This window comes from Heloderma suspectum, chromosome 4 (assembly GCF_057233095.1).
Source record: "Heloderma suspectum isolate Gila_16-S chromosome 4, 16-S_ref, whole genome shotgun sequence".
Taxonomy (NCBI): Eukaryota; Metazoa; Chordata; class Lepidosauria; order Squamata; family Helodermatidae; genus Heloderma; species Heloderma suspectum.
Window position 1 is genome coordinate 19,791,544 of NC_139461.1, and position 20,652 is coordinate 19,812,195.

The 20,652-nt window shown below is 44.3% G+C and overlaps 2 protein-coding genes across 2 annotated transcripts in view; both read left to right on the forward strand.

Moving 5' to 3' along the window:
- The window catches only part of HHLA1 (HHLA1 neighbor of OC90), a 53,019-nt gene extending 45,402 nt beyond the window's left edge, over window positions 1–7,617 (forward strand). Inside the window, exons 15-17 of the mRNA XM_084847962.1 lie at window positions 1,419–1,569; window positions 4,759–4,841; window positions 7,207–7,617. Of these exons, the coding sequence (XP_084704088.1) occupies window positions 1,419–1,569; window positions 4,759–4,841; window positions 7,207–7,250 (278 nt within the window). The 3' untranslated portion in view covers window positions 7,251–7,617. The remainder of the gene's footprint in view (window positions 1–1,418; window positions 1,570–4,758; window positions 4,842–7,206) is intronic.
- A 5,667-nt stretch (window positions 7,618–13,284) lies between these two features.
- The window catches only part of OC90 (otoconin 90), a 49,076-nt gene continuing 41,708 nt past the window's right edge, over window positions 13,285–20,652 (forward strand). Inside the window, exons 1-3 of the mRNA XM_084851441.1 lie at window positions 13,285–13,409; window positions 14,173–14,341; window positions 17,434–17,440. Of these exons, the coding sequence (XP_084707567.1) occupies window positions 13,285–13,409; window positions 14,173–14,341; window positions 17,434–17,440 (301 nt within the window). The remainder of the gene's footprint in view (window positions 13,410–14,172; window positions 14,342–17,433; window positions 17,441–20,652) is intronic.

Sequence of the window (20,652 nt, forward strand, 5' to 3'; positions counted from 1 at the left end):
CCTGGAAGGAGGGACGGTGACCCCTGATTAATTGCACAGAAGCAGGCCTGCAGGACCCACCAAGCTAAAAGCAGCCCGTCAGTCACATCTGGCCAGGGCTGGCCCTACCATGAGGCAAAGTGAGGCAGTCACCTCAACGCAACCAATTCTGTGAGGTTGTAGCAAGGTGTTGGAGGAGAGAGCTCTGTGCCACATGGCCAGCCCTCCACCCCCTATGCTAACTTGCTGCCTTCAGGTGTGGTGGAGGACGCTGCCCCATTGTCAGCATTGAAGCCAGGTTCAGCTGGCAGACCAGCTGGCTCTTGTACTTGACATGGGAGGAGGCAGGGCAACATCTTGTCTGTTGTCTCAGGCCAGTCTTGCTGCTAGCCCCACTACCGAAGTTGCTCACTGGCAAAACTTCTCAGGATGGCTTCAGGGGGAGGTTTCTTGGTGACAGCGTGAGGACCCTCATTTATTTATTTATTTATTTCTGTTCCACCTTTTTTCCTCCTTAATGAACCCAAGGTGGCATACATAATCCCCCTTCTCTCCATTTTATCCTCACAACAACAACCCTGTGAGGTAGGTTGGGCTGAGAGTCTGTGACTGGCCCAAAGTCACCCAGTGAGCTTCCATGGCTGAGTGGGGACTAGAACCCAGATTTCCCAACTCCCAGTCCAACATTCTCGCCACTACACAAGGGGAGATTTGTTGGTGACATTGTGAGAGCCGCCAATCAGCACCATGCAAAGCCATCTTCTGCTTCAAACTTCTGGAACTGTTCTTTCTCCTCTTTCACCACCCACTCCCTGAGCTTGAACCTGGAGAGAAAAGGCGCATTTGGACCAAACATAGTGAGGATCCTTCCAGAGCAGTCCCACTATAGTAAAACGTTATGTCAGTCATCATCCCAAAGGGCAACAGTCTATTTCTTTTTGGCAAATGACACAGTTTGACATTGTCAAGAAATCTCACTTCAGTAGTAGGTGTCAGTCAGCCCAAGGGAATCCATCATGGAGTTCTACTTCTATCACAGCCCAGTACTGCAAGAAGGAAGATGAAAGAATCATCTCCCAGGATCCTTTGGCGCTGTTCTGCTCTCAACTTTGAAGGATCTCTGGAGCATCCTTCCTTGGTATGAAGGAGCATGGCTCAGTGGCAGAACACCAGCTTAGCATGCAGAAAGTCCCAGGTTCAATCACCAGTTTCTCCAGGTAGGGTTAGAAAAACTCCTGCCTGAAACTCTGGTGAGCTGCTGCCAATCATTGTCCACAGTACTGGGCTAGTTGGACCAATGACCTGACTCAGTATAAGGGAGCTGTCTGTGTTCTTTGCAAATGAACTATTAGATGTGTCTACAAATGTCTTATTCTTGTGCATTTGATATGCCAAACACATGAGCTACTTTGGGATTATATCTCTGTTTTCTTCCCTAGGATGTCCACAGGCAATCAAGAAAGGCAGCTCTCTGATCACACCACCCAGCACAATTCAAAAGCTCAACCCTTGTGTGATGGAGCTGTGCAAATTTTATCAGCAGTGCCTTTGTACAAGGGACAGAAGCTACTCAAGAGAAAAAGCAATGAGGTAAAAGGTAGAACCTGCCTCACCTTGTTTGTGTTGATTCAGGAATCTAAATATGAGGAAGGCAGAAGGACAGTTAAAGTTCTCTTGAGTTTGTGTTGAAGAAAATCAGCCACATCTTTATAGTGGAGAATTGAATGTGGAAGTTTGAGAAGGGAGGAAAAGTATAGAATGTCAGTAATTCAATTTGTCAAGTTGATATTTTTATTTTTATAATTTATTTATTACATTTATATCCCGCCTTTTTTCCACCTTAAGGAACCAAGGCAGCATACATAATCCTCATCGTCATCTCCATTTTATCCCCACAACAACAACCCTGTGAGGTGGGTTGGGCTGAGAGTCTGTGACTGGCCTAAAGACACCAGCTGAGCTTCCTTGGCTGAGTGGCGACTAGAACCCAGATCTCCCAGGTCCCAGCCCAACACTCTCACCACTGCACCACACTAGCTCTCCATCAAATAGCATATTTGATGCTATTGAAGTAACATGTTGAAGAGCTCCAAAAGGATCTCTCCAGACAGGAAATGTGGCTCAATGTAAGTAAGTGTAAAGCACTGCAGATTGGGACAAAACATCCTAACTTCACATATATACCATGATGATGGGGCCCACACTTGGAATACCATGCACAGTTCTGGCTGTCCCATCACAAACAGGATATTTTTGAGCTGGAAAAGGTGCAGAGAAGAGCAACTAGAATGATCAGGGGGCTGCTGGAAAAGTTACAACATCTGGAGCTTTTTAATTTAGAAGAAAGGGGAGTAAGGGGAAACAGGATAGAGGTGTACAAAATTATGCATTGTATGGAGACAGTGGATAGGGAGATGTTTTTTCTCCGTCTCTCATAATACTGGAACCTGGGGTTATCCCATAATGTTGAATTGTGGGAGATTCAGGTCAGATAAAAGGAAGTACTTCTTCACAGAGCACATAGTTAAACTATGGAATTCGCTACCACAAGACATAGTGATGGCCACCAATTTGGATGGCTTTAAAAGGGGATTAGACAAATCCATGGAAGATAAGGCGATCAGTAATGACTAGTCATAATGGCTACCCTCAGGTTCAGAGGGCAGTTTGCCTCTGAATACCTGTTGCTGGGAAACATGAGTGGGAGAGACTATGGCCTTCATGTTATGCTTGTAGGCATCTGATTGACTACTGTGGGCAGGCCCAGCACAAGCTCTCTTGCTACTTGAAGCAGAACTCATGCTGCCACTAGGGATATTGTGGAAGTCTGGGAAAGGGGTGGAGTCTGGCAGAGATCCTCCCACTTGCCCCCCCCAGATGCTAGTCTGTGGACCCCCATGCTTGCCCAATACAGAGCGCCTTGATTTGGGCAAGCGTGGGGATCTCTGCTTACCCATGAGCCACCATTTTGCAGAACATTAATTAGACCATTTATGGCTGCAATTCTGTGTAAATGATGCTATTTATAGCCACCATTTTGCACACAATGGCCATTTATGTAAAAAGCTTATCTGCAGGTTTCCACAAAATGGCGGCTCGTGGGTAAGTGGGACGCTGCGCACTGCTCGCTGGGTGCCCGCAGACTGTCCAGCGGCTCATGCTGCATGCCGAGCAGGGTCCGGCGGGCAGCGGGGGTCTGGCAAGCAGTGCATGAGGTGACAGCAGGTGAGTTCAGCCATCCCTTGCTGCCACTGTGCAACTCTCCCTGCCTCTCTCCCTGCCGTTGCTGCTGCGCGTGCACCTGTCTCCCTGCTTATCTTTATTACCATGCGGGGGACTCTCATGAGATGGCATGGGGGTTGGCCGAGATCTCATGACTAATCCAGGGCGCTGCAGTAACAGAGGGCCTACAGCTGCTCTGAGCAGCCCCATGGTGGGAAAGCGGCTGGCAGGCTCTCTAGAGCACCCGCTGGAGGTGGCAGAGGTGGACTCTCCAGGCTGCGGGTGGGGCGGGGGCAGGGGAGTGGTACAATTTGCCACTTTTCCAGCTCTGCCGCTTCACGTGGGCACCTCACTGTGCTTCCTGGGTGGGCTGGCCCTGACTGTTTGAAGCAGAATGCTGGCCTATAAAAACCTTTGGTCTGATCCAGCAGGGCTCTTCTTACATGATAAGAAGGCTCAGTCTCATCCATCATCCCTGACTGAGAAAAGGGGAAGGTGTGATATTGGGGGCAATAATAACACATTTTGCAGGAAACATCAGCCTGGGATTCCAGCCCTATTTCTCCACTGCAAAGTGGTATTAGATGTGTGGGTATTGGGTGTGTGTGTCAGATGCCCTCCCCATGTGTATTTGAGGGGTTCTTCTTGGGGCCATGCCCACTATCCTCACACTCTGTCTAACACGCCTGTCAGCCATGCTGCCCACCATCCATATTCGGCGTGCATGAGAAGGCGCTGTATAAGCATACATGCATAGAGCGCCTCCTTGTACAGGGAGGTTGTCTGAAACCCCCACCTTGTATGAGGCAGAGATTTGTAGGGAAGAAACAACTGGTGATCAGTGTTCTACCCTTCCCCTGTTTGGCACTTCATAACACTTCCACTCCATTCCACTTGGTACTGATACCTATCACACCCCACTTGATATGCAAGTGAGAACCCCAGTTTTGTGGAAAAGCAACTAAGGAGGATTGCAGGGGAAAAGCAGCAGCAGCAGCTAGGGGAAGAATGAGTCACCCCCCTCAGTGTTTTTCCTTGCTATCTCCTGCCTCCCCCCTGCAATGCCAGAAGCAGCAACCAGGGTTCCAAAACGTGTGTCATTCAACTTTGACTTTAGACCCTGGTTTCCACATTTTGCCGTAAAGTGCCGATTCATCTGCTCCTTGGCTGGGGATTATCGTGATCATTCTGGTCATGGCAGAAACTGTGTAGGCAACCAAGAAGGCATGGAGTGGTAGCCTGAAAAGGTCAGAGCCACATCCATTCCTTTGAAATTGGGCTGGGGCGATTATGAACATAGGTAAGAACTAAAGTTCCATCGATTTCAGTAGTATGGGAGCAAGTTTGGGGTTATCTCAGTTATGCCCTGGGAATGCTCAAAGTGCTACCCCATTCCCCAAAATGGAAATGAAGGCTGCAGCCTCTGTTCTTATAGCACTGCAATGTGTCTGTGCATCAGAGTCTTATGGAACTACTAGATTAAGTACATAAATACATGAATAAAAAATGTTCTATTGATGTTTTGTTAAAAAAATGTATTCTGGTTAAAATTTTTAGGTTCTGTATTGAAAACTATTCCTGGTTCTTGAAAAATGCCAGGTATATCTGCGAAAAAGTCAAAAGAACACCCTACTCCAAGAGTAAGTTGGTGTTCCACATGGTGTGTACTTACTTAAATCCCTTTTATTTTAATAGGTCTACTCTAAGCATGACTTAGATCCAACCTAAGGTTTTCTTTCTCAAATATAACGGAGCAAATTCTTATCAGGCTGGGAGGATTTGGTAGATCTGCCCTTTGAAAATGCAAGAACCCAAACTTGAAGTGGCCAATAGTATCAGGACTATTGTTAGATACTTAAAAGTAGGGATGTCAAAGAAATCCGCAACAGAACCAAATGAGTTCAGATTTTCGTGAATCTGACCCATAGATTCTGCAGCGGACTGGCTTTCCCCCGTCAGGCAGATTCCACAGACTTGCGGACTGGGTTTCTAACTTTCTTGAATTTTGCACAAATTTTGTCATAGAATAATATGCAAAATAAAAAACCTGGCCAAAAATGTGCATTTCCCCCATAGGCTAAAGCATGACAATGTGCATTTTGGGGGAATGTGCACATTTTTGCCTGTACAAATTTACACGAATTCTGGGAACAAAACCGCCGATTCCATTGATGGGCAGATGACAGAACAAAAGGTGCCTGACAATCTGCGAAATACAGACTGGGAGAGGCCAGGATAGGGGGTGTGCCTGACCTCGTCTGATCTCGGAAGCTAAGCACGGTCAGCCCTGGTTAGTACTTGGATGGGAGACCGCCTGGGAATCAGGCTTCCTGCACTGAGCAGGGGGTTGGACTTGATGGTCTTGTAGGCCCCTTCCAACCCTGTGATTCTATGAAATCATAGAATCATAGACTTCATCTATGATTACGTAGTATGCATCTCTACTTAAAAGATCTGGGACCCTGGCTCATAGTCACAGTACTGCATAAAATTCGTGGCTCATGGTAGAGCCCCTGCTTTGCATGGAGAAGGTCCCCGGTTCAATCCCAGGCATCTCCAAGTAGGGCAGGAAAAGCTCTTGCCTGACACTCCACAGAGCCTCTGCCAGTCAGTGTCAACAGTACTGGGCTAGATGGACCAATAGTCTGACTCAGTAGACAGCAGCTTCCTAGGGTAAAATCCAACATAAGTGCTACTTAGAGTAGATCCATTGACATAAATGCGACTTAGGTTAGTTTCATTTCATTGGATCTGCTCCAAGTTAAGACTCACATTGGATTTTACCCCCGCGTTCCTATATGCATATCTGCACATTTTTAAAATACTAGAATTTGTATTTCACAGAAGGCAAGCCAATTAATTTCCCACTCAAGTAATTTACTTATTATGTATTTATTTAAAAATATGCGTAAGTTGTTTTTTAAGGAAGAACCCTCCCGAAGTGTCATACGTAATTTATAACCGCAAGAAAGATGATAAAAACTGGAAAATGGTAATAACATCAATAACTTTTTCAATAAATTTAGACCTGACCCCCGGAACACCCAAATTAATTCAATTAATTTACCCAATACTCCCAATTAGGTTTTCATCCAGGTGATCTGGATTCTGCTCCAAAATCAATTTCTCTTCAATTACTGCCATTCATTAATAATCACATTATTATTTCATTTTTTAAAATTTATTATTGCATCTGTAGTCTGCTGTTTTCCCTCTTTCAAGGAACCCCAGGCTGTGTACGTGGTCCCCCTCCTCTCCATTTTATCCTCACAACAATTACACCACTTTGAATGGCCTTTTCTCTGAAATTTGTGCAATTTCAAACTCAAGCCAATTGCGAACATTTTGGGACAACATGTTCTCTTGCTCGCATTCACATCCAAGGATGCGAACCAGGGATGCTCGAGCGTTTTGTTAGTGCAAACCAAGTTCTTGTACATCCCTTTCTACACCACTGCCTTTCTGGGCTTTCAAGGTGATCTTGTGAACTGACTCCTGTTATGTTCAGTGTGGCTTGCACCCAGATAACTGTGCATAGGACTGCCGCCTTTGTAGTCGATCTTCCCATCCTCCAAGCCTGAAGAAGGGGACAGGTGCCACTTAAAAAGCCATCTTCCTGTTCCTGCCCTCTATTTCCCAAGCTTCTCTGCTTCCCAATTTTCTGCCACCAAGCTCTAGACAGAAGGAGGGAAGGAATGGGGGATGGACAACCTTCAGCGAGGAAGCACAGCCAAGTGTATTTATTTCCTCAGTTTCCCAGGTGACTGGTTATGACTGGACAATGCTGTAAGTCTCTGGAATATTGCCCCTTGCACATGCTCAGGGCACTCAGCAGAGGGAGGAGGTGGCGCCAAAGGAGGATAGTGGGTAGAACCAGGGAAGGGAGGGTGTTTGTGTGATGGTGAACCCTTAATTTTGGAAGTATGAACCAGCACCCTATATTAGTTAACCATCTCTGTATGTGCAAACTAGATCATTAAGATTTTGTTCCCTTCATTTTTCCAGCTTTAAAGCAAAAATGCCTTGCAAGCATTTGCAAATCTGTTTAAATCCTCAAGAGGAGTCATTGCTAACACGAAGACTTGCACAAATACTGAGGTTTTGTTCCATTGTCCAATGAAAGAAATCATGGATGTTTATTACATAGAAGATCAAGGAAGGAGGATGAGTTTTTCCCTGTATGGTAGAATCTTCTCCCTTCCAGGAAAAGATTAAACTAAGTGTCATAATTAATAGAAGGTGAAACTCAAACAAGAAACAAACTGCAATGAAATCTTTTTTTTTTTTGTATATTGCGTTTTATGTGTGCTCATTAGTTTGTAAATGGGTGCAACCTGTGGATTGTCATCTGAGTTGCAAACAGCGTTAAACCAGATCTGAATAAAAATTTAAAAATAAACATAAAAATTACATTGCAATAATGTCTTGGATTTTTGTGTGTGTTAACAATGGCATATATTTAACTGGATCAATGTTAAGTGCTTTAGAACCCACTTACACATACATGTTCAGCTTATGAACCTGCCTTAACAATGAGTGGGCCATTGGTTCATCCAGCTAAGTATTCGCTTAACAGTCACTATTGTATATTGATGCAGCAGCTCTTCAGGGTCTCAGACACGGGTTGTTCCAAGCTATACCTGGTAGTTCTGTGCCAAAATCTGCCCTCCAGTTTCCTTCAAATTTTCATCCTTGGTGAACAAGGCTTCCATTTTTCTGAATCATTCTTAGGGTGCTTTTCGTGGTGATTTTTAGTTATTATTATGAGGTGGCGAAGGGTGCTGTGTGGTATGTTTCTTTCTGTTGCACATCTCTCCATCACTCTGCAGCCTCCTTGGCTGCCCACACTTCTTGATCTGAAAACGCCCCATGGGAGGAGTTATTCTCATGACATCTTCCCCTGAGCTTTAACTGAAGTGTGGGAAGTCAGACTGCTAGAGAGATGTTTGTACAATGAAAAACAGGACACTCTTACACATAGCCCTCAGTCAAATCATAAGTAAGGTCAGTGCAAGAACTGACCACCCCACCCATGAGAATTTCACCAAAATTTTATTCTCCTTTGATCCCCCCCCCCCAGCACTTCTTTTTCTATCAAATTGAATGAAAATAATAAAAACGCAGAAGACATTTTCAGCACAGCACTATGCCTGGAGATTCCAGGGACTGAACCTGGAACTGTTTGCATGCAAAGTATGTGCTCTACCACTGAATTACGGACCCTCCCTGGAAGTGCAGTATCAAATGGTGAGTTGCCTGTGTCAATGAACAATCATATATCAGATCACGCAGACAGCCTGACAAGGTTTTTGGCACAGAGTTGGAAGGATGGCCACTAACGCATGAGGACCCATATTTGAATAAAATTTGCACATGCTAATTTATATGTACAGATGTAGATCTTAGAAAGATGTATTATTATTTCACTAGAAATGCAATCCATCTCATAGTGGGGAAGTCTGTGACCAGTGACAGTCTGTGTGCCAGCTGTCATCTGTTCCAACTGCTGATGTCCAACTGTTGACTTGATGGGTAACTTCCAAGGGTACCAACTGTTGATGTGTAACTTCCCTGCCTGCTCTTCCTTCTTATGGTTTTTTACCTTTAAACTGGACTTGGACCCGACAGCCTTTCAAATAGAAGACTGTCCTGTGACAGCCCTTCAAATGAGAGTACTGTCCTCTGTCAGTTAGGACACATGGCCACTCAAAGGACTGGTGTAAGCTCTATATGCCCAATAGCCCTGAGGTTAGGCTGTACAAGAAGGCTGAACTGTCTGAGCAGGGGACTGGATTCCACCTCATCCTAGAGTTAAGGCTTTCTGTTAATGCCACATTGGAGTGGGCTGGAGTCTGGATCCACCCACATCAAAGTGTGAAGTAGGGATGTTGAAGAAATCCACAACAGAACCAAGTGAGTTTGGATTTTCATGAATCCAGCCCGTGGATTCCGCAGCGGACCAGCTTTCCCCCTTGTCAGGTAGATTCCGCAGACTGGTTTTCTAACTTTCCTGGATTTTGCACAAATGTTGTAGAAAAATATGCAAAATTAAATGCTCCAAAATATGCATTTCACCCATAGGCTAAAGTGCAAAAATGTGCATTTGGGGGACTTTGTGCATCCACGGCGGATTGGCACCACTTACCTCCGCTCCAGGAGGATTGGAGGTGGAACGGCACTCGGCTGCTTCTTCCACTGGAGCTGTTCACCTCCTCTGCGCCCATCACCATTTCTTAAAAGAAAAGGCAATCAGTAGGATGTGCCCATAGACTTATACGCAAAATAGAGCCGTGAATCTTGTGTATAAGCCTATGGACACATAGACATATATGCAAGATTCACAGCTCTATTTTGCGTATAAGTCTATGGGCACATCCTGCCGATCGCCATTTAAAAAAAAGGGGAAAAAAGGAATGGCGATCAGCGCAGAGGAGGCGAATGGCTCTGGCCAGCAAGGTAAGCGGCCCTATAGCCGGTGCAGCTCTGCAAAATCCTTGTGGAGTGGAGCCTCTCTGGAGGGTTCTGGGGGGGGGGGAGGTATGGATCACCCCCCCATGGATTCCCCACCGGAACAGATGGTGGGGAATCCGTACACCCCTATTAGATACAAACACACTTCTAGAATGTTTCGCGCAGAAGTCAGCGTCATCATTTTCACTTAGCTTGCATGCTTGAACGATAACTCCCATGCAGTTGCACTCAGGAGCCATGTTGTTGAGCTCAACCCATGTAGACCATTTCATGTGCTGCTGCATGTGAAAAAGTGTTTGTATAGGTTGTTGAACTGATGAGAAAAAGAGCAACCTGATAAGCTAAGGGTGTTCTGTTTAGTGGATGGAGTCATGGAGATAGTGCAACTAGGTAGTTGTGAAGTTGCGCCAACATCTAGTTTCATGCGTATCTCCTCCAGCTCATATTTAGGATACTGGGTCAGCCTTCTATATCTGCCAGCAGCAACCAAAGGAACAAAAAGAAAGCTTTTGTTTCATTGGCTTCCTATTTGCTTCTCAATTCAAGGTACTGGTTCTAGCCTACATTGCTCCAAATGGCTTAGGAATAGGTTACCTTAGGGACCATTTGCTCCCATATAGACCTACCTTAGTATGCAGATCAGCTTCAGAGGCCTTGGTCTCAGTGCTACCTCCAGATATCCATTGAGCAGGGCCTTTTTTGTGGTGGTGCCATCGCTCTGGAATGCTCTCCTTCTTGAAACCTGCCAGGCTTCCTCTCTGAGTCTTTCCCAGCAGAAACTAGAGATAGTTGAACATGCGATATTTGAGCTTATTGAGGTTCTCCGAATTCCTCACTGAAGCTCAGTTCACCTCGTTTGCAGTCCTGAACATGATCATCTTTTTTTCTTTTTCTTTGAATTGGGAAAATGTGCATTTTTAATTGGGAAAAATGCACATTTTAAAAATGCACATCTTTCCCCATTGAACAGTCTCATTTTGAAAAATGCACATTTTTCTTGAACAAAACTGCACACTTCCCCCATGGGCTACAGTGTGAAAATCTAGATTCGAACCCAAACACAAGTTTGGGAAATTGCAAAACTATCCTGAGAAATGTGTTCTTCGGGACATGTTCCTATGATTTGTGAACAGGAATGAAATTCTCATACATCCCTAGAAACTGAAGACACTTTTGTTTTGATGGCTTTTCAATGTTTAGCATACTTGAGTTCTATGGCTACTAGCTGTTAGCGTGTAACATCTTTTAGCCTCATCGCTGTTTTTTATTTTATTTTTAATGCTGACAATGCTGTATGTTTTCACAATCTGTGTTAATTGATTACAAATGGTACCTGGAACAAAACATTGCAGTACAGACTGAGCCAGTTCAAGGTGCCAGTCAGCCACATCCTTTCCCAGAATATACCATTCCACCCCATCTCCAGTTTTCCTTTTCTTGGAGGGGGAGGGGGGGTCAGCATTCTGTGCCCACTGAGCATACCCAGTCCTCATTGGGCTGTTTAGTCTCCCCACCCTATTATTGGAGTATTTCCCAAAAATATTTTTGTACTTCTGCAAAAGTTGGGGTTTCCACAAGCCTTCTGATACCTCCCTCTTGTGCTTGTTGATGTTGTTGTTCAGTCGTTCAGTCGTGTCCGACTCTTCGCGACCCCATGGACTTCCTGTCCTCTGCTCTCTCCCGGAGTGTGCTCAAAGTCATATTCATTGCATCGGTGCTCTTGTGCTTAGGTGGTACCATTTTGGCTACATAAGGATCTGCGCTCAAAGAGTGAGTTTGCTCTTAGCATTAGGGCAACTAAAATTATCAAGGAGCAGGAGCAAGTCCCCGATAAGGAAAGGTTACAACATCTGGGATTGTTTAGCTTAAAAAAAAAGTGAGCATGATAGAGGTTTACAAAATTATGCATGATGCGGAGAAAATGGATAGGGAGACATTTTTCTCCCACTATCATAATATTGGGAAAGGAGTACGGCAGGTTTGTATACTCTCACCCTACCTATTCAACCTGTACGCAGAACACATCATGCAACGTGCTGGGCTTGATGAAGCCAAGGCTGGAGTTAAAATCGCTGGAAGAAACATTAACAATCTCAGATATGCAGATGATACCACTTTGATGGCTGAAAGCGAGGAGGAGCTGAGGAACCTCATGATGAAGGTGAAAAAAGAAAGTGCAAAAGCTGGGTTGCAGTTAAACCTCAAAAAAACCAAGTTTATGGCAACCAGCTTGATTGATCACTGACAGATAGAGGGAGAAAACATGGAGGCAGTGACAGACTTTGTCTTTCTAGGCGCAAAGATTACTGCAGATGCTGACTGCAGCCAGGAAATCAGAAGATGTTTACTTCTTGGGAGGACAGCAATGACAAATCTTGATAAAATACTTAAGAGCAGAGACATCACACTGACAACAAAGGTCCGCATAGTTAAAGCAATGGTATTCCCCATAGTAACCTATGGCTGCGAGAGCTGGACCATAAGGAAGGCTGAGCAAAGGAAGATAGATGCTTTTGAAATGTGGTGCTGGAGGAAAATTCTGAGAGTGCCTTGGACTGCAAGAAGATCAAACCAGTCCCTACTCCAGGAAATAAAGCCAGACTGCTCACTTGAGGGAATGATATTAAAGGCAAAACTGAAGTACTTTGGCCACATAATGAGAAGACAGGATACCCTGGAGAAGATGCTGATGCTAGGGAAAGTGGAAGGCCAAAGGAAGAGGGGCCGATCAAGGGCAAGATGGATGGATGATATTCTGGAGGTGACGGACTCGACCTTGGGGGAGCTGGGGGTGACGACGGCTGACAGGAAGCTCTGGCATGGGCTGGTCCATGAAGTCACGAAGAGTCGGAAGCGACTGACTGAATAAACAACAACACCATAATATTAGAACCCAGGGTCATCCCATGAAGCTAATTGGTGGGAGATTCAGGAGAGATAAAAAGAAGTACTTCTTCACATAGCACATTGTTAAACTATAGAATTGGCTACCACAAGATGTAGTGATGGCCACCAATTTGGATGGCTTTAAAAGGGGATTGAATAAATTCATGGAGGATAAGGCTATCAAATGGCTACTGGTCCAGATGGCTATATGCTACCTCCAGTATCAGAGGCAGTATGACTGTGTACACCATTTGCTGGGGAACATGGGCGGGAGGGTGCTGTTGCACTCATGTCCTGCTTGTGGGTTTCCCATGGGCAGCTGGCTGGCCACTGTGTGAACAGAATGCTGGACTAGATGGGCCCTTGGTCTGATCCAGCAGGGCTCTTCTTATGTTCTTATATAGAATAAACCAACTACCCCATTCTTGTGCCCTGCTGCCCACTGAGCCTTTAATGTTTTTTCAACCCCCCCCCCCGCTCCTAGGCCTTTCAACACTCAAGAGTAGCCATGGTCTGTAAAGCAGTCTAGACTTTCACCTGTCTCTCAACATGGAACGTTGCCTCTTATTAAGTTCCTACCGCAACTGTCATGTGACTTAGCTGGAGATGGATAACAGAGGAACAATTGTTGTTTAATTACAACGGGGCCTGTATTATTTTGGTAACTTGGAGTCCCCAGGAGAACAGGCCTATTTAATATAGCCCCAACTATATAAATGATCTATAATGTTAAACCTCGCCGCTGCAAGCATTGTGACCTGCAGAAGTCTTATGAAAGAACTGATTGAGAAAGGTCAAAGTGGGGTTGTTGAAGAAAGTGGTCACATGGGCAAGGAGGGGGGCATATCCAGGTGGGTATAAATCATTAAGTCCTAGCCTTCTTAAAGTCAATATTCTCCTCCCCATCTCCTGTTGAGCCATATTCCTCAAGGTAAGTTCTGTTCCTTCTGCTTTTTGTTGGAAGAGGATCTTCTGTGATGACAAGTGAATTTGAACTGTCACCCTGATCTTCAAAACTTATTGACTTGGAATAAGCTCTAGCAGGAGGCGGGGCAGGGGGAATGGGACAAGGTGGCAGTCCTAACCATGTCAACTCAGGAATAAGTCCGGTTGGATCCAGTGGGACCTCCTTCAAAGGAACATAGGAAGCTACCTTAGACCATTGGTCCGTCTAGCCCAGGACTGTCAACACTGACTGGCAGCGGCTGTCCAGGTTTTCAGGCAGACTTCTTTCCTAGCCCTACCTGGAAATGCCAGGGATCGAACCTAGGATCTTCTGCTTGCAAAACATGTTCTACCACTGAGCTATGCTCCCCACCCCCAATATTCAGCCGTAGGATTGCACTGCACATATGTCTGAATCTGCAGTGTTGGGCCAGGATTCTAGGTACTCATGTGGCATGATCCTCAGAAGCGGGTCCTACTGAGTTCAACTGGACTTACTCCTGGGATGTGTAACTCTGCAGTCTTAGCTCCTGTTAAAGATTACAGCCTTAAGGCTCAACCAGATGGCTCTTAAGTGATTGCATGGCATAGAGGGGATGTTTAGTGCATCCCATCTATGCCATGCGCATTGCACACGTGTAATGCATTTCAGCCTTTGCTGTTCCCCAGCTACACCATTGATGAGGGGTGTTCGAAGTGCATTAGTACCATCTGTGTATTCCACATAGATATCTTTCAGCAGCTGGCACAGGAATGGTCCCCAGTGAAATGGTTCCTCCTTTTTCTTGGGACATTGCACCTGTTTAAACATTCCACTAGTACCCATCTGAGAAAGAGGGTGAGCACTTCCTTGGTGTTAATGGGACTTGCTTCAAAGGGATTGATGTAGGATCAGGAACTCAGGCAAAGAGGGATGTAGAGAAGGTGGATTGATTTAGTCTTGGTATGGCATCGTGACTATTAGACTGACCGATGAATCAGGACTGATCCATGAATCTTATCTCTGCCATGGAGTTATGCAGAGACAAGCCACTAGCTCTGCCCTGTAATATGGAGATAGCAATAATGACCCACCTCACAAGGCTGCTGTATGTTTTACCACAAGGTAAAGGATGCAAAGTGCTTTGAGCATTATGAAAGTGCTACAGAAATGCTAACAGAATTTTGCATTGTGTGAAGAAGAGATACTTCTTTTTGCCCAGTCTTAACCTATTGCTGGTCAATTTCATTGAGTCAGTCCAAATTCTATTATGGAAGAGGGAGAAACATCCATTTCAGTCCTCTCTTTTCCTCCCCCTCCCCCTCTTTCAAATTTTCACAATTCTAAAAACCATGATCAGGGTCCCCATTTAATCATCTCCCCTCCCTAAACTGAAAATCCCCATACACTTTAGCCCAGGCTTCCCCAACCTGGGGCCCTCTAGACATGTTGGACTACAACTCCCATCATCTGCAGCCAGCATGGCCACTGGTCCAATACATCTGGAGGGCATCAGATTGGGGAAGGCTGCTTTGACCTTTCCTTCTGTGAGCAGGTGTCTTCACAGGCAAGCTGGCAACATCTTTGCAAGCTCAAACTCTTCTGTGTTGAAATTTGTTCCTAGCGTAATTTTCCTTTTGGTCATTGCCATATAAATTGTATAATAAAATTAATTCAGGAGACATAAATAATTTGTTTTATGTTTCCCTATGTTTTATTATCTTAAAAGGACATAATACACACTCTATCTAACATTTTACTTAATTCACCAGGCAAGATTTCTGCAAAATAATGGTGGTAATTCTGCTGGTGAAAATGTTGATGGTATTGCATAGTGGTGGTAAGTGGAAAATCATGTTACCATTTTTTCCAGCTCTACTAAATATTTTGCATGGACAATTTGCTACAGACCCTATAGTAAGTATTACTATTATGACTAATAGAACCAGGCTTAGTCATATTTAGAGTAAACCCATTGATATAAATGAGATGACTAACTCAACCCATTGTTTTCAATGGGTCTACTCTAAGTATGACTAAATCAACCCTAATAATAATACATATACATATAAAAGCTGCTATACCTATGCAGATGTTTCCTAGAGTAAGCCTCATTGAACTCAGTCAGGCTTACTTCTGAGTAAGCACGCATAGGATCAGGCTGTCAGTAATATCCATCATTGTTTTGGTATGTTGAACATAATGGTTTAGATCCAGACTTAGCAGAGCAGACTAACTGAAATGAATGGGTTGACTCACTTAAATCCCATGCATTTCAAAGTATGACTAAGTCAGGATCCAGCCCACTAAGGGTTGTTTTAAACTATCAAATAGATGCATGTGGTGAGAAGATGCATCACTTCCCTTTAGCTTTTGATCATAGGGAATGTCTCCATTCCAGAACTCTGTGTATTCTTGCCTTACACATGAAACCCCTGTGTTAGAATGCATCTCCATTCACTTCAAAGGAGGAGAAAGCTCTGCCCACACATCCTTTTGCATTCACAGAGCACCCAGCCAGTAAAGTTTATGGGAAATTTCCCACACCCATAAGGCACTGGAGAATTAGTCAAAAGCCTACCAAAACCTATTGTAAACCCTAGAAAAAGCCATTCTGGCTTCCCTTAAATCATCTTGAACACAATATTATTTTGTCTGTTGAACTTCATCACCAGCTAATCAAGAGTATTTTATTGAATATTCCTCATAATATCATTCTTCCTTTGCCAAGATTCTTCCTATCTCTATTTTTTCACACCAATTCACAGCTCTGTGTAAGGGGAAGTTTTGATAAACTTTTCCTGAATTAAAAATAAACAAGTATGATATCCATATATGTTTATGCAATCCTGTTTGGGCTCGCTTTGTGCTTGCAGCACCCTTCACATTTCAGAGAAGTGGGGCAGTGTAATGCAGACATCGATGCTGGCAACTTGTTCTTGCACACAGGCAAAGACATCTGACTGATTTCATTTAGAAAGAACAACAAAGAGTCTTGTGTGGCACCCTAAAGACGACAGCATTTGTTATGGCATCAGCTTTTTGCAGGCTGAAGTCCATTTTATCAGATGCATAGCAGCCCATGAAAAGATTATGCCTGCATAAACATGTTCATCTTCAAGATGCCACAATATGTTGTTTTTGCTGCAACAGACTAACCCTTCTGGAAATAGCTGGAAAGAACTCACTTCAAAATATATGTATGTAGGTTGCAGTGTGTCTAATCTCTCTCCCTCTCCCTCTCCCTCTCTCTCTCTCTCTCCCTCTCATTCCCGAGTAATAAAATATACTAATAGTACAATAGGAGCTGGTATTCTCCTGGATACCACTACAAAACCTTGATCCAGTGCAGAGTTAAGACATATGTAAACTCTTGCCTCCCCGTACTCTTACCCCACCAATGGCGCTCTGACAGCATCCATCACCACCTGTTTGGGATAGTTGTGAGGAGTCATTCCAGATCTTGCTTCCCTGTCAGCCTCCACCATAGATGATCGGTATTATCGCCATCTCTTGGTCAGGTGTGCATGTAGGTCCTTGTACACGCAGTGGCGCGCTACCGCTTGGGGCAATTTTTCTCCCATGAACATTTCATGTATGAATAGTAAGAGAGGAATAAATGAAGAGGGAAAAGCAAGGGAGGGATAGGTTTTGGAGATTGTACTGGAAACTGACAGACAAGTAAAAAAAATCCATGGTTTTAAAAATAAATAAATTCTTTCCCACCAAATAAATTGCATGCATTTTACCTGGATGAAGTAGTTAGTTAAGATCTTAGTTATTTTAACCTTTATGGTTCACAGGGTTATTAGAGAGTGACCCAAATCAGGAGTGTAATGTGGCATTCATGTACTATGAAACTATTGTCTTAAGGCCTCTTTAGGTAATCATTAAAATCAAGTTCTCTGGTTTCTTCCGCTGTCCCCCCTCCCCTGATTTTATCATTTAAGGTTACCGGTGCGTATCATGTGTGCGTGTGTGTGCATGTTTGAATGTTCCCCAACAACTTATATCATGGAGAAGGATTCAATCTAGCTTTCTCCCTGACATACTAGAAAAATCACATGGTTTCTCGATTTGAAGATAGGATTCCACCCCCCAACCCCCCAGTCCTTCATGGGGTAACATTTGAACATATCATGCACCACCACCATCAGAAGCCTAAACGTGGAATATGATCCAGGAAACATTTCTACTCATTGTGTATTAGCTGTTCCTTTCATGTTGTTGCATCCTAAATCCTAAATGCCTGCAAAATCCCAGACACCTCCTCCACACATTACATTTGGGGTGTATACCTAAGTTGTTTTAAGTACTTCTAAAAATGTATTTTATTTGTTTATTTTATTATATTTATTATATTTATATTCCACCCTTCATCAAAATCCCAAGGTCTGCAACAACATTAAAGGAATAAAATGCAGTAAACAATATTAAAACAATAAAATACAACACATCTGATAAAACCAATAGCAATCAGTCTAGAGAAACAAATACACAACAGAGATCCTGCCATATTCATTGACCCGACCGCTTGTAAATGCCCAGGTAAACAGGAAGGTCTTAGTCTGGCATCAAAATGCCAGTAATGATGTACCAGGCATGCCTTTTGGGGGAGAGCATTCTGGGATTGGGAAACCACCAAGGAGAAGGCACTATCTCATGTCACCACCTGATGCATTTCCCCTAATGCTGGGACTACAAAACAGGCCAGTCCCTCAGAAATAAGGGCACAGGTAGGCTGAACAGGAATGGACAAATCTGTCAATTTTGATTTCTCTTCTCATTTTTCTAGTTGTAATTTCAGATGAAATTCTTTTCATCTCACATTTTGAAAATCTCATGTCCTATGTTTGGTTGGTCTCAAACTCTGAGAATTTTTAAAGTTTGCATAAAAAATCACCATCATTTTTGTGCACATTTCTCTTAATGTTTGCATTTTCATAAGCATATTGGCCTAACATACATTTTTTGCAAGCAATTCTCCTAGTGTCATGCATTTTTGAACATTATTTTCCATAACATACGCATTTTTATATGCATGTTTTGATTGGAGAATTCCACTGCACTATTTGGAGAAGTTTGAATTTCGAAGGATAATTGAGCTTCAGTATGCGTAGTGGTTCAAAATCAAAACTGCAAAATTGGGTAGGCTCACATTAAAATGTGAATGGAATGAATTTCCCCTCCATCCCTAAGGCTGATAGAGGTGTGAATGCAGGAAACATTCATGGCAAACATTTATTTGCATTCACTGGTAGTGTGCAGTTAGGGTACACCAGGAAACTGTGATTGATTGAAGCTCCTTGTGAAGTGTACACTTGGTGGTAAAACTTGGTTTGCCTTGGGTAACGTGTGACATGGGCATGGCCCACAGAAGTGCTCTTCTGGTTTATTTTTCTATTTTAATTTCTGTTTCTTCTGAACTGAGACAGGTGGTCAAGGATCAGAGACACCAGCATTTCCAATGGATCTTCCGCATGCAACAGAACAAAACCTAAGTAAGACGCACTTGTTCAACATCCATCCAGCCATGTATAAATATATGAAATCGCAGACCATTGGTCCATCTTGCCTAGTACTGCTGCCTACTCTGACTGGCACCTCAAGGTCTGAGCCAGGGGTTTCTCCCAGCTATGCTACCTGTTAGGATCCTCTTAACTGGAAATACCAGGGAGTGAACTTCTGGAATCTTCTGCACGCAAAGCATATACTTTATCACTAAACTATTCCCCTCCCTTGAAAACAGCAGATAGGTTTGAATTACTCCTTTAAAGGAGGCCCTGTCTAAGAATGGACACAGACAACCAGTTTTTCCCAGCATGCATTGACTTCAGCAGTTGTCAAGTGATGGGACTGAGGAGCTATGCCTCAATTCTCTAGGCTTGTCTTCTCCCTGACATCCTTGGTTCAGCATGTCAGCATGCTGGTTCAGGGAGTCTATTTTTCATGGTGGAGTATTTAAACTGGTGATCCTCTACCTGCACCTGTAAAATGATACAGTCTAGGAAAAGGTATCTCATTACTGGGGAACATGAGTGGGAAGGTGCTATTGAACGGGGCGGCCCACCTGATTAAAGGCAGCCATCAGTGAGATCACATCACTCCAGTGCTGAAGGAGTTGCACTGGTTACCAGTTGTTTTCCGGACCCAATTCAAGGTGTTGGCATCGACCTTTAAAACCCCATATGGTTCCGGCCCAGTCTACCTTAAGGAGCGCCTCCAACAGCACCAGGGGTGCCACTCAATGAGATCTGCCTCAGAAAGCCTTCTCTCTGTCCCATCAGCCAGGACAGCTAGGCTGGTGAGGACTAGGGAGAGAGCCTTTTCTGTGGTGGCCCCCACTCTGTGGAATTCCCTCCCTAGTGACCTCTGCCATGCCCCCTCTTTGATGAGCTTCCACCGGGCTTTAAAACCTTGGCTGTTCAGGTGGGCATTTGGGGTGGGTAAGGGTTTTTTAGAGCAGTGTTGTTTTGTTATGTTGTTTTGTTCAGTTGATTATGTAAATTTGTTGTATTTCATGTTAATAGTATTGCACGCTGCCTAGAGTGACTGGGTAGCTGGCCAGATGGGTGGCCAATCAATCAGTCAATCAATCGGTTCTGTTGTGTGCACAGATTGGGTCTAGAAATCATCTAAGGGTGTTTGCTGAACAAAGCACTGTAACAGAGTTGGTATCTAGGAAAGGCGTGGTTGGGCACCTGCCGAGAGACATCAAGGGTGGGCATGGTCGGGCATCCTAGCAGGGGCCCACTGATAAGAGCCCCCTGGAGTTGCTGTTCCTCCTGTTCACCATTGAAATCTGCTTTTTCGCCTGCCTCTCACTCTGCCCCAGACAACAGTGGTGCTGAGAAGAAGGAGCAGCAGATGCTCATTGGCATCCTGTGTATCAAGCAAGCAAATGGTAGCAATGATGAGAAAGAGAACAAGGAGCCATAGCAGCTGGTGACAATGGTGGTGAGGAAGTAGACTCACTGTGGCAGGGGGCCACTGAGGGTGTCTTGGCCAAGGGCCCTCAGAAACTGGAAGCTGGTACTGCTCTGTAATCAGCCCATCGATAATCTGTAAAAACCGAGCATCCTCTGAGTGGCGACTGTTGATTCTGTCACTTCGAGCTGCATCATAGAATCATAGAACGGTAGGGTTGGACAGGGCCTAGAAGACCATCG